This window comes from Neovison vison, chromosome 2 (assembly GCF_020171115.1).
Source record: "Neovison vison isolate M4711 chromosome 2, ASM_NN_V1, whole genome shotgun sequence".
Lineage (NCBI taxonomy): Eukaryota > Metazoa > Chordata > Mammalia > Carnivora > Mustelidae > Neogale > Neogale vison.
The window spans coordinates 208,501,093-208,515,641 of record NC_058092.1 but is presented as its reverse complement, the minus strand read 5'-3'; the positions used below and the strand labels follow the sequence as shown (position 1 = coordinate 208,515,641).

Here is a 14,549-nt window from a genome sequence, read left to right as displayed (position 1 = left end):
TTTCCTGAATTCTACAAATTCCTACCCCCTCCTCCTGGAAAGATGTACATTGCCATGCAGTCTAATCTGCTGAGGATTAATTAATTAATATAATTAATCAATGTAATTAATTATAATAGTATGCTTGATTAATATAATTAATATAATCAAAATAATAAATGTAACAATACATTATATATGAAATATATTATTATATTTATTACATATAAATATGAAATAATATAATTACTATAAAATAATATAATTAATTAACATAATTAATTAATTATGATAGTAGCCAAAAAATATGGAACCCCAAAGCATCTACCTGGTTCATCAATCCAGCTCTAATCATGTTTTTGCTTGTGGACTCAACACTATGTTCTCTCCAAATGGGAGGATGGTTTGCCTTTCTCTATCCTAACCCTCTCTCTGCCAGTCTCTCCTCTCTCTTTTCTATTCCTAGGGCAGTGGGATAGTACCAGCTTCTCTTCTCCTTGCCCATTGCCCCTTATCACTCCCCCCAGATGAAGGGGCATGGCAAGTCTTAAAGAATGGGATGCTTTTCCCTAGAAAGAGTAATAGTCCATAAGTTTGAATGTCAGGACGCAGAATATACAGAGAAATCCTAGTTAGTAGTATACACAGAATCTTACAGCGTCAGTCTTGTAGGCTGACCAGAGATCTTGAATGCACATATTTTCTGAGTGGAAAAGTGATTATTCTGGTTGTCAAAATTAGAGGGTTGCCGACCTTCTAATTAACCAATCAGAAGACAAGAATGATATGTCCCTTTCACTCTCCTAACCCTCTCCTCAGCGACCCAAGGATTGAGGGCATCCCCAAGGATTTGGAGGACATCAACAGGGGTAGTTTGCATTTTATTTCTCCTTCTAAAGCAGGGACAGGCAGCGCGATATAATATGTATAAAATATCTAGCTCACTTTTCAGCAATAAGATATGTCTAACAATTATCAGTTCTCTTTTGGCCAAAGGTGTCTAGAAGGGACATTCCCAAACTCTAGTCACACAGGAGTAGCAGGAAAAGAGTTGCCCTATAAGAGTGTACTTGAGGGACGCCTGGGTGGCTCAGATGGTTAAGCAGCTGCCTTCGGCTCAGGTCATGATCCCAGCGTCCTGGGATCGAGTCCCACATCGGGCTCCTTGCTCGGCAGGGAGCCTGCTTCTCCCTCTGCCTCTGCCTGCCTCTCTGTCTGCCTGTGCTCGCTCTCTCTCCCTCTCTCTCTGACAAATAAATAAATAAAATCTAAAAAAAAAAAAAAGAGTGTACTTGAAACCTATGCATTCCATATGGACAGACAAGGCAGTTGGGGAAAATGAAACCTAGGTCATAAAACCCACCTCAACATCAAGGCTCTGGGTGAGGTTCTAGTTCTCACTCTACAACTCCTCCCATCCCTTGTCAAAGACTACAGAATTTCTTTCAGGTGCAGGCCTTAATGAGTCTACTTCCAGGACCTCTGAGCAGCAACTCGTGGCTTATTGGAGTAGACCTACAGGTCTGCAAATAGGCATTGCCAACCTAATGTAACCTGATGAAATTAAAAGCAAACAAAACACACACACACACACACACACACACCAGATGAGGGTAAGGAGAAAAGATGTGATAGAGCTTTCACACAGAACAAGAAGTAATTTTTCTCCCCCCAGGGACATCTGGGTGGCTCAGTCAGTGAAATATCCAACTCTTAATTTCAGGTCAGGTCTTGATCTCAGGGTCATGGGTTTGGGCTCTGCACTGGGCTCCATGCTGGGCACAAAGCCTACTTTAAAAAAATTTTTTTTTCCAAAAGCAGCTTAAATCTACCTCTGTCACAGGCATGCATTGGGGTTGTTTCAAGTTGCCTCAACTCCAAGATGCCCACCTTCCTCCACAGATCACTACCAGTTGCAAATGAGACATTTCAAGGGGCTCTTTCGAAAAGCCCAGGGTCCTCTTCCTTCTTATTCTAACTCAGACAAAATATGGAGGAATAAGTCCATACCTCCGGCTCTTGCACAACCTTCCTTCCTCCGTCAGTGCCAAGGAGGCAAGCATCCATTTCTAGTTAATTACACCTACTCAGAATGAAAGTACCACTCAAGTGTGCAACCCTGTCAACTTAAAACATCTGCCCCTGGGCACCACCCTCAGCTGATCTGTTTTAATTAGAGTAGACCCCATACCTCTCTCTTCCCTGGAAACTTTCACCAGGTAGTACTAGATCTTCAATGACTCAGTGCCTCAGACAAGAAACATCTGTGCTTCAAATTTAAGAATAAGTAGGAGGTACCTGGGACATAGGCACAAGAAAGGGTCTTGCCACAATGGTGTTTATAGCAGATTCTGTGAACTGCTGTGTCTTTCTTGCTAATAAAACTCTGATTTGGGGTGTGGGGAGAGGAATGTTTGACAGTGTACCCAGCTCCAGAGCATAGCTCACGCTGGGTCTGAGGGTCTAAGCCAGTCCTAAAATCCCGCACCCTGCTTTCCCAGCCAGTCCCAGCTAATGAGATGTCAGGGAAAGACTGCTAAGGAGTTTCTGGGGTAACTGATGCTTTCTTGTAAAATGCAACAGATGTATCTGGCTCTACCCTTCTTCTGACCTTGAACATGAGTGATCTCTGAAGCCACATCTTGTGTCTGTGAAGAAAGCAGCCCTAATGATAGAACTGAAGAAGGAACGCCTGAGACAGAGTCAAGCTGTTGACCTCACACCAGCAGCCGCGGACTGCCAGACTTGCTCGATATCAGGTGAGAAAAGTAAGGCTGTGCTGGCTTTAGCCAGTATATGCCCAGTTATCAAGAAATGCCTGTGCATGCACTCTGGGATGAGTGTGCCCTCTGGGATCCTCTAACGTCTTTGCTGGGTCTCCGGGTAGCAGGACTTGATGAGCAGACTCCCATCCTCTGTGCCTTTAAAGGCACAGAGAGATACCAAACAGCTGCTGTTTCTCATCACTTACCTCCTCCCAAGGCTGAGAACAGAACTTTTCCATAGTGTCCGTCATCTTTTCCGGTGAGGGGGTTTCCTCTGATGTAAAGTTTAAAAATTCCATCACATAATAATAAGCCGAAAATGCCTGCAAGAAAAAATGCAGTTTTGCACTGTGTCCAACATAGAGGGACACTGATTCACTCTCCAGAAGGGTGAATCCCTGGCGAAGGTGCCTGGAAATCTCTGTTGAGTACATTAATGAACCAAGTAATATTCCAGACCCAAAAGTTGTTTTGCTCCTAGAAGAGGTGTTACTTTGTTGTTGTCGCTTTGCTGCTGACATGCATTTCTGAGCCACCTGGTAACTAACTGTCTCTCTAATTTTAATGGAAGAGTCAGGAAGAAAGAAAAATGAGGGTAGAAAAAAAGAAAGAGGTTTAAAAAAATCCCACCTTTTAAAAACTGTATTATATAGGAGCTTTTAATAAACAGAAACTGGGAACATCTATACAAAGATATTAAAAGTTGTCTCTAAATGGCAATTGTAAGGTGTTCTTTCCTTTTCTGCTTTTTTGGCCTATTTCTAAAATGTCCATGTACTTCTTTCTTTAAATAGTCAACCTTTATTTAACAAATATTTATTGAAGTCTATCATGAACTAAGCATAATTGAAAGGTTTTTTTAAAAACGTGATCATATGTGAGAACTAGGGAAGAGTACAAATGAGTAGAAAGGAAAATACTCAATTAAAATTCACAGGATAGGTGCTAGGAAGCGTTTTCTACAATACTGAATTCCATGTCTTCCCTTTCCACTCCTTTTTCTCACCCTTCAGTTGAACTTTTGTCCCCCTCCTCCACTAACCTACCCACTCCAATGGCCACTTAAAAACAAAATGTATCGGGGCGCCTGGGTGGCTCAGTGGGTTAAGACTCTCCCTTCCGCTCAGGTCATGATCTCAGGGTCCTGGGATTGAGCCCCGCATGGGGCTCTCTGCTGGGCAGGGAGCCTGCTTCCCCCTCTCTCTGTGCCTGTCTCTCTGCCTATTTGTGCTCTCTCTCTGTTAAATAAATAAATAAATCTTAAAAAAAAAAAAAAGTGGATCACATTACCCCTCGATGTAAAGTCTTCAATGACTCCTAAATATATGTAGAATAAAGTCCAAACTCTACCAGGTCTCTCAAAGCCAGGCAAGCTCCAACCCTTCCCACTTTGCGAAGACCACCTCCTACCACTGCCACCTGCAACCCCCCAGGCCTTCCAGTCACTGCCAAGCTTTGCCTCCCTGCGGTGGCACACCTGCTCTTCCCGCTGTAGGGATTCCCTTCACCTTGACTCATGTTTTCTTTTCTTTCTTTGTTTTTTTTTTTAAGATTTATTTATTTATTTGACAGACAGAGATCACAAGTAGGCAGAGAGGCAGACAGAGAGAGAGGAGGAAGCAGGCTTCCTGCTGAGCAGAGAGCCCAATGCGGGGCTCGATCCCAGGACCCTGAGACCATGACCTGAGCTGAAGGCAGAGGCTTAACCCACTGAGCCACCCAGGCGCCCCTTGACTCATGTTTTCTAATCGTCCCCCTGGACTAGGACAGTGTCTTATTCCCTTTCACGGGACTCTGCTGCTTTCTTCCCTGTGGTTGCCACAGTCTAATTTGCTTTTGTTTGTGTTTCTGTTCTTCCATCTGCTTGCCCTGTAGAAGACCAGTGCCACGATGGCAGCTGAATCTGCTTGCTCTGACATAGCACCTGACACATGGTGGGAGCGCTAAAGATGTGTAAGTGGCAAGAAACCGCTCTCGAATTCCTAGAGCATGGCCTGGAAGGTAAGAGACGCTGGGTGGATCTCTGTTGACTGAGAAACTGGGTAAATCCAGAGACTGGATAGCTCCAGTATGCATAGCCAATGCCCAGAAATGTTCCCGCCTATTAATTAAAACTACTCAAGAGTATTTTTATTTAGTGAACTGACTGTGGGGCAGGAAGGAGAGGAGGACTTTTTAGGGTGTACTTTTAAATGTTTTATTTTTGTTGTGTAAGAGCATTTAACATGAGATCTACCCTCTTAAATTTTTAAATGTGCAATACAGTATTGTTAACTATATATAAGGACAAGATTGTATGGCCGATCTCTAGAACTGAATCATCTAGAGTAACTGAAACTTTATACCTGTGAATGAGCAACTCACCATTCCTCCTGTCCTTCGCTACCATTCTATTCACTGAACACATGGAATGTCTTTGCATTTGTCTTTAATTTCTTTCATCAGTGTTTTGTAGTTTTCAGTGTACAAGTCTTTCTCCTCCATAGTTAAGGTTATTACTAAATATTTTATTCCTTTTGAGGTTCTTGTAAATGAGATTGTTTTCCTTTCAGATAGTTCCTTGTTAATGTATAGAAAAGCAACTTGTTTTTGGGTGTTGATTTTATACCCTGCAACTTGACTAAATTCACTTATTCTAATGGGTTTCTTATTTTTCTTTTTTTAATTGAAGTATAGTTGACACACTATTTTACATCAGTTACAGGTGTACAACAGTGATTCAGTGTGTCTGTATATTATGTTAGGCCCGCCTCAAGTGTAGCTTCCATCCATCACCGTACAGCACTAACACAATACTATTGACTAGATTCCCTATGCTGTACTTTTGTCCCCGTGACTTACTCATTCCATAACTAGAAGCCTGTATCTCCCATCCTCCTTCAGCCATTTTGCCCATCCCCTGCCCTCCCTCCCCTCTGGCAACCACCAGTTTGTTTTCTGTATTGATGAGCCAAACAGGTTTCTTTTGCTGTGTGTGTAGACTTTAGGGTTTTCTTTATGTACAATCTTGTCATCTGTAAACAGAGACAATTTTTACTTCTTTCTTTCTGATGTGGATTTCTTTTATTTCTTCTTGCCTAACTGCTCTGGTGAGTTCTTCCAGTACTATGCTGAATAGAAATGGTGAGATTGGGCACCCCTGCCGGGCTCTTGATCTCAGAGGAAGAGCTTTACAGTTGTTACCACTGAGTATGATGTTGGCTGTGTGGTTTTATACCTGACTTTTATTGTACTGATTCAATTTCTTTCTGTTTCTACTTTGTCGAAACTTTTTTATTGTAAATGAGTGTTCGACTTTATCCGATGCTTTTTCTGCATCTATTGAGATGCGTAGTATTCATCCTTCATTCTGTTCATGTGCTGTATCACACTAATTGATTTTTATGTATGGAGTCATCATTGCATCCCAGGGATAAATCCCACTTGGTCATGGTATGTTATTCTTTTGAATTCAGCTTGCCAGTGTCTTGTTGAAGATTTTGGTTGTTCCAAAGTGTACTCTTTAATTTCCACATACTTGTGAATTTTCTGGTTTCCTTCTGCTATTGACTTCTGGGTTCATTCTACTGTGTAGAAAAGATACCTGGTATAATTTCTGTCTTCCTAAATTTGTGAGACTTGTTTTATGACCTAAGATGTGACCTGTCTTAGAGAATAGTCCATGTGCACTTGAGAAGTTTATATATTCTGCTGTATAACACATATACAGACAGTATATGTGTCTGTTAGGTCTATTTGGTTTATAGTGTGGTTTCGAATCTGTGATTGTTCTATCCCGTATTGACAGTGAGGCACTGAAATCTTCTACCGTTATGGCATTGCTGTCTCTTCCTCCCAGCAGTTCTGTCAATGTTTGCTTCAAAGATTCAGGTGCTCTGATTTGGGCATATATCATATATATTTATAATTAATGTATCTTCTGGATGAATGATCCCTTTATCATTCTATAATGTCCTTCTTAGCCTCACGTGACATTTCATGACTGACAGCATATTTTGTCTGATATAAATATGACCACCCTGTTTTCTTTTGGTTGGCACTTGCATGGAATATCTTCCATCACTTCACTTTTGGCCCATGTGAGCTCCTTAAATCTAAAGTAAGTTTCTTACGTGACATATAGTTGGATCTTTAAACTTTTTGTATAGTTCGGTTTTTTTTATAACAAGCATGTCTTAAATTTTATAATAAATATTTTTTTAAATTTCATTTAGGGACATTTCAAAAGACTTTCTGATATTACTCCTTGAGATCATTCTACCAGCAAAGGGCTTAATGACTTAAGAATCTAGAAATTCACTTGCTTTTGCTAAGGTGTGACATGTGTTTTTTAAAGAAATAAAAATTATTTTAAAAAACTCTTAACAAACAGGGGCACCTGGGTGACTTAGTTAAGCATATGCCTTCAGCTCAGGTCATGATCTCAGGGTCCTGGGAGGGAGCCCACATCGGGTTCTCCATTTAGTGGCATATCTGCTTCTCCCTCTCCCTCTGTGATCGCTCTTAAATAAATAAAATCTTTAACAAAACATTAAGAGAAAATTTGTGTAGGCAGATACAGCAAAATACTGGACCGTCAGTGGGGTACATAGCTTGTCAGCATGAACTCCTGGGTCTGTGCCACTGCCTACCCCCAAAGCTCTGCATGCCACGGACTCTTGAAAATTCTTCCCTGACCTACAGATGTTTCCCTTTAACATCTCAGAATCCTGCTCTTCTTTATTTTTCAACATACAAAAATTGCCCTCTTCTTTTCCTTCAAAATACATATGTGTTAAAAATACTTATTCAAAGGTAACACATGTTTATTGTATAGAATTTAATTAGTACAAGTTAAAAATAAAAGTTACTCCTTCATCTAACCATCCCCTAGAAAAAAATACTTTTAATAATTTACTGCTTAATCCCTGCATCTATATAGATGTAAAACATTAAAATATATATATATATATATTTACCTAAATATCATTATTAAACACATTGTTTTATAATCCTGCTTGGTTTCACTTGATAATAATATAATATGGGCAAGTTTCCCTGTAGATTTTAGTTTACCCATTTAAGTGACTATAAAATATTATTATTTATGGATATATCATGATTTATGTAATCTCTTATACATGAATATTTAGGTTTTCTAATATTTCACTATTATAAATAATGCTATAATGTATTTGCATCTCTGTACCTTTTCTTGAGATGATTTCCTTGGGGTGAAATATTTGGTCAGAAGGCAAATATATTTTGTGAGTAAAAAAAAAAAAAAAAATGCACTAAAAGACATCAACAAAAGTGTTCATAAACCAGTACATAATATCCTCAAACTGGAAACAACTAAATGTCCATTAACTATAGAATGGATAGATAAATTTTAGTGTGTCCAAGCAAAGGAATACTCCATTGCAATGAAGGAAAGGGCTGCTGTTAAACACGACAACATACATGGATCTTAGATAATACTGAGTGAAAGAAGTCAGACAAAAAAGAATATATATTTTGAATCCCCAAACTGGCAACACGAATCTACCATGATAGAAGTCGGAGTAGTAGTTATCTTTGGAGGGGGCTTATCACCTGGGAGAGAGGATATCTTCACCCAGCTGATGGACTCCCAAGTGTTTTCCTTATAAACTATCAAGCTGTGGCCTTAGAATGTCCACACTTTACTACAAGTGTATTAGACCTAAATTTTTAAAATATCTTTACATATTTCATGAGGTCTTTTCTTTTTTAAGATATACTTGTTTATTTTAGAGAGACAGAAAAAGAGTGAGGGGAGAGCAGAGGGAGAGAATCCTCAAACAGACTCCCCGCTGAGTGTGGAGCCTGATGTGGGGCTCGATCTCGTGAACCATGAGGTCATTACCTGAGCTGAAACTAATCAGACCTACTGAGCCACCCAGATGCCCCCTTATAAGATCTTCTTTCAAAAAGGTTGGATCACTTTATAACTGTAGAAGGTAATTTTTCCCTGAAGCTTAAAATATGTTCTATTTCCTATGAGTCCCACAAATCTTCCTTTATGTGCCCCTTAAACAGTGTTATTCATTTATTCTAAAACCCAAAATCATTTCTTTCTAAACCCCTGAACCACATCTTCATCTTCAGTTTTCCTAAAATCACCACCATTTTCCTGTACTGTAGAAATCTCTGGGTTTACAGATCATAAACCTCAAACAAAGGCATCTAATGATCACAAAGGTGATCATTAAGCTTAGGGGGAAAACCTTCTAAAATACCAGAGGCAAGTCTCCTGGCTGCCCACGTGGAAAAACCCACTGAACTGCTTTCAGGTCTCTGAACACACTTCATGCTTTCTCACCTTCAGGCTTCTGTGCATGCTGGACATCTCACTAGAATATTCCAAATACTGACATTCTTTTACTGAGAATATACAATATTCCAGGCATTCTAGCAATAATATATCTAGCAGGCCTAAAAATGAAAAGATGAAATGTACACCACCCGTGCCTTCCAGGCCCTCGGGATGTAGTTGGGGAAGCAGATATATCAACCTATAAAGACAATACCCATTCTTGCCAGCCAAATTTTATGCAACTTTTTTTTTTAGATTTTTATTTATTTATTTGACAGACAGAGATCACAAGTAGGCAGGCAGGCAGAGAGTTGGGGTAAGGGGGAAACAGGCTCCCTGCTGAGCAGAGAACCCGATGTGGGGCTTGATCCCAGGACCCTGGGATCATGACCTGAGCTGAAGGCAGAGGCTTTAACCCACTGAGCCACCCAGGCACCCAATTTTGTGCAACTTTTAACCTACACAGAATGCAATACATGCATTCCTGTTCAATTTAACTGAGCTGGTTTCAGTGCGACATCTATTCTCTCTCAAATTTTTTTCTTATTTTTGTGGTATCAATTACCCACTCTCCTCCCTGCTCCCCCAGCTTTAGAGCATATCCAAGGGAGCTGTTTACTTTGACATGGCTTCTAAAACTATGCTCATTAAAATCACCAGTAACCTCCTAGTTGGCAAAACCAACAGCCATTTTTTTTTTTTCATTTCCCCTCTTCTTTCTTTTGGCTGCACATCATGCATGCGTTCACTCAACAACTATTGTCTGAACAGCAACTATGTTCCAAGCAGTGACGGAGGCAGATGAAAATCCCTCCCCTCTAGTGGAAGATAGTGCAACTCAAACAAGTAACAAAGGGTATGATGGTCGGGTAAATAAGTCCTATAAAAATAAAGCCTTTTGTTACTTACTCTACATACATAAGCCTTTATTCAGACTAGAGAAGCCCACAAAGTAAGCATAGTTCATTAATTTCTTCCAATCCAGATCCACTTTATTTCAGGGGTCATTTTTTTCATAAGAACTGTTGCTTTGTAATACAACTGACACTCCTATCTTTATCACGTTTCCAGGGAAACAAATCCGGAAAAATAACCCAAAGCCAAGTTTGTAAGGGAAGAAAGGGGGTTTGTCAAATCATTTTTCCAAAGATCCAATCCAAAACATATTGCTAGCACTTTGGAATAAAGATTAATTGAAGCACCCATAGTCACAGAAGGGACACGTATTATAGTCTAGTCACAAGTTCTGTCCCAAACTGACCACCTGACATGTCCCCTTCCCCTCCCCCTATCTAACCTGATTACTCATGCTAACTCACTTCTCTAGCATGGCCTGCCTGCTTTTATTGTTAGATATTAGGTTCGCTCTGCCCTGGCAGGAAGCATCTTGAAGGCAGACGTAGGATCAGCTTCACGGTAATTTGTCTCTGGCACATGTGTCTACATTTGCTTTCCATACTTCTAAAGAGACTAGCCTCTAACATTTGTTGGTGGCATTCAGTCCCAGCCATTGCCCTGCTTGGGCTCATGGCTCTACTTTAATCTCTACTTTCTATGTACCTTTTGTTCTAGATTAAGGGCTCTTAACATGGGGCTTACAGGTCCATCTCAAGGAATCATGATGTCTTTTAAATTGTACGCAAAATCTTCAGAACGCCTTTATATGTCCATTTTCCTGTTTAGACAATTGTTAGCTTTCCATACATTCTCCGTAAAGTCTTGTGATCCCTTAAAGAGCGAAGAATGACTGGTCTACTGAAGACATTACACTAAGTGAAAAAAGACAAGTATATGATTCCACTTGTATGAGATACCTGGAATAGTCAAATTCATAGCGACTCAAAGTAGAACGGTGATTGCCAGAGGCTGAGGGGAAAGAGGAGTGAGGAATTAGTGTTTTGTTTAATGGGTGGAGTTTCTGTTTGGGAAGACAAAAACATCTTGGAGTTAGATGGTGGAAATGGATGTACAACAATGTAAAAGTACGTAATGCCACAAAACTGTACTCTTATAAGTAGTTAAAATGATAAATTTTCTATTATGTGTATTTTAACACACACACACACACACACGAATGGCTGGCCCAGACAATCTTGATATTTTGCTTCCAGCTGTTGGCCTTGACTGTGCAGGTTATGGTTTAAAGTCCTCTCTCAAAGTAGAATCAAATGAACAACATGAAACTGTAGAATGATGCCATTATATAAGGAATAGAAAAACAAAATAAATACAAATATGCCCTTCTAACTATGACAAACATCTGAATCAAATTTGAAGTAAGGTTTTTAAACTCTCTCTTTTATATATTTTTTAAAAATTTCTCAGATAATAATGTTATTTTCATTTCATATTCCATATATCATAGACTATAGAAATGACTAATTTCTCTGCAGCCACAGTAGAGAGTAAGTCATAGAATTTAGAATCAAGAGCAGATCCTGCTTGCTGTCTGAGCTGGGAATGTGTCCATTCATCTTTCTTTCTTGGACAGTTGTGCTCCAGAGTAAGGTCATCTCTTTCTCTTCCTCTGCTCCAGAACCAGCCCATTCATACTCATATTCATGTTTATTTTTTCATTTTATCTGTCAGTCTTTCTCAAAGTGTTCCATGTGTCAAGGCCTGATGGTTTTCCTGTCTGCATATGCTCTTCAGAAACCCACTCACTTGAGTTTAATATCTAATCTGGCCTCTTAAATCCCTTGGAAAGGTCTCTTTTAGGGTGGAAGATTCCTTACACTAACATGCATTAGAATTTAATCAAGAAAAATTAAGTGTTAATGGGATGGGTTGGTGAGGTTTAGGATGAATATTTTTTCCTTGATTTATATTATGTAATGAAAAAGAAACCTTAGCCCTATTCAGAATGCTACTATTTTTTTTTAAGATTTTTATTTATTTGACAGAGAGGGTGAGAAAGAAAGAGCACAAGCAGGGGGAACAACAGACAGAGGGAGAAGCAGGCTCCCCCTGCCCAACATGGGACTCGATCCCAGGACCCCAGGATCATGGCCCAAGCTGAAAGCAGACGCTTAACCAACTGAGCCACCCAGGCACCCCCAAAGGCAATTCTCAAGGGAAATGCCGACTCATTTCTTTCTTTCTTTCTTTTTTTTTTTTTTTAAAGATTTTATGTATTTATTTGACAGAGAGAAATCACAAGTAGATGGAGAGGCAGGCAGAGAGAGAGAGGGAAGCAGGCTCCCTGCTGAGCAGAGAGCCCGATGCGGGACTCGATCCCAGGACCCGAGATCATGACCCGAGCCGAGCCGAAGGCAGCGGCTTAACCCACGGAGCCACCCAGGCGCCCTGCCGACTCATTTCTAAGAATCCATGACTTTGCCTTTAGGGACTGGGGAGATGCCCTATGCCATATACTACTGAGGTAAAAATCTGTGATCAGCTTCTTAATTTCCAAATTAGGGATTAATCTTACTATGTAAACCTTTACTTGATTGGTGTCTATAACCTGTGGGCCCATATTTAAGCAGCAACTGAAAATAGTAACACTCTAGGCCATCGTTAGAGAACATAGAGCCTCAGAAATTCAGCTCCTCATCTTCCAGCTTAGATAATTAATATTTATGGAAGACAACCTGAAAGATGTATGTCTCCCCTTTTCCAACCACTCTGAATTCTTTCTTTCTATCAAGTTGAGGATCTATCAAAGACCTCTACTGACTTAGTCCATCACAGAATTGCTATTAATGAGTTGGCTTTTTAATATTATGCCTCTAGATTACAGTTGCTATAAGAAATTGCTATTTTAAGAAATATGGTCGAAGACATTGTCTAATAAAATCTCCTTTATAAAATATCCTTGAGAATCAATTTCAGAATATCTCTGCTTTGCCCTGGGACTGGGTATGCTACATTTAATGAAAACTATATTTGATTATGTCTTATTTTTTCCCCTTGGCTACTAGGAAGCTCAGAGCTAAATACACACACACATAAACATGCAAGTATATGTATACCTATGGAAACAAGTTTTTAATGTTCTTTAATTCCAGTTCGCTCTTGAATTTGTTTTATATTCTTTCTTATTTATATAAGTGATATGATGTGATATTTTAAAAATTTCCTAAATTACCTCATAAATAATTCCCTGCAGATGTTCCCTGTTCCTTTTGGGTGTTTCTAATTTGCCTACAAATTGGATTCTGCCTAGCAACCAATGTAGCCAAACTAAGAAAAATGACAGCTTTTTATACTCTATTTACAGAGTAAGAATTAAATCACCAGTGCTGAATGCAACTGTGGCAAACAGTCCCTCCCTAAAAATGTTGTGTCTTGAGAACACCTAGGCTAACTGGTCCTGGAAATAATTGGAAAGCAACTGCATTTTCGTGTTGCAAATAGTTATGCTTCCAGACACAGGACTGGGTGGTGGGAACTTCTGCAGGTGTAACAGCCTAGAGAAAGGACTATTAGGAGAAAGAACTAACCTTACTAAGGACCCACCTGGTGCTAGGGTGTGTTAGCTTTCTGCCATTGGCAGTGATATGCTGGAGGTGGCTCTTCCCACTCACAAGAACTAGTTGTTAAAATTTGAAGGGTTTTTGAGCCCGCTGATTAAACTAGACCATGGTATGAGTACTTATACCACATAAACTGGCAAATGTCACAAAGCAGCCACTACATCCCCAGAGAGCTGGTTAGTAGATACTTACCAGTCTGCTACCATTGATTGGCTTATCACTCACAACTAGCAATGAGATAGGCACTTCTGTCCTCATTCTATAAATGAGGAAATAGGCTCAAAAAGTCTTTAGACCTTAGGGAGAAATTATAGAGGGAAAAACAAGTTTTGTAACAGAAACTGACAAAGCAGGAATAGGTACAGGTATCATGCTAACCCTAAGGGCTATATTCAGAGGAAAAGGATCCTATTCAGGGGAAAGCAATGAGCTAATCCAATCCCTCACAACTAGCAATGAGATAGGCACTTCTGTCCTCATTCTATAAATGAGGAAATAGGCTCAAAAAGTCTTTAGACCTTAGGGAGAAATTACAGAGGGAAAAACAAGTTTTGTAACAGAAACTGACAAAGCAGGAATAAGTACAGGTATCATGCTAACCCTAAGGGCTATATTCAGAGGAAAAAGATCCTATTCAGGGGAAAGCAATGAGCTAATCCAAGAAGATTGTCAAGCTGAGGTACAGAAGGCTGTGAGGAGACCAATTTCAGTGAGGGACTAAGAGACCAAACAAAGGCATCCCAGGGGAGCTCAGCCTCCTTCACCACTTCCAACTCTACCTCTCCCTACCTAGGTTGGAGGAATCACTTTCAAAGGCAAGAAATTCCACTACTGCCGTCCTCAACAGAAAGGGTTTGCTCAAGCTTGAAGACAGGAATTGGGCTATGTTTCCCAGGAGGTAAAATGTTAAAAAGCCAATACATGGGGCGCCTGGGTGGCTCAGTGGGTTAAAGCCTCTGCCTTCAGCTCATGTCATGATCCCAGTGTCCTGGGATGGAGCCCTGCATCAGG

General features: G+C 40.1%; 1 protein-coding gene across 4 annotated transcripts in view; it reads right to left on the bottom strand.

The window, feature by feature from the left end:
• The window catches only part of ENTPD1 (ectonucleoside triphosphate diphosphohydrolase 1), a 97,504-nt gene that overhangs the window by 6,467 nt on the left and 76,488 nt on the right, over positions 1 to 14,549 (bottom strand). For all 4 annotated transcript variants that reach the window (XM_044240210.1, XM_044240207.1, XM_044240208.1 and 1 more), the window contains one exon: positions 2,951 to 3,067. In XM_044240210.1, the coding sequence (XP_044096145.1) occupies positions 2,951 to 3,067 (117 nt within the window). The remainder of the gene's footprint in view (positions 1 to 2,950; positions 3,068 to 14,549) is intronic.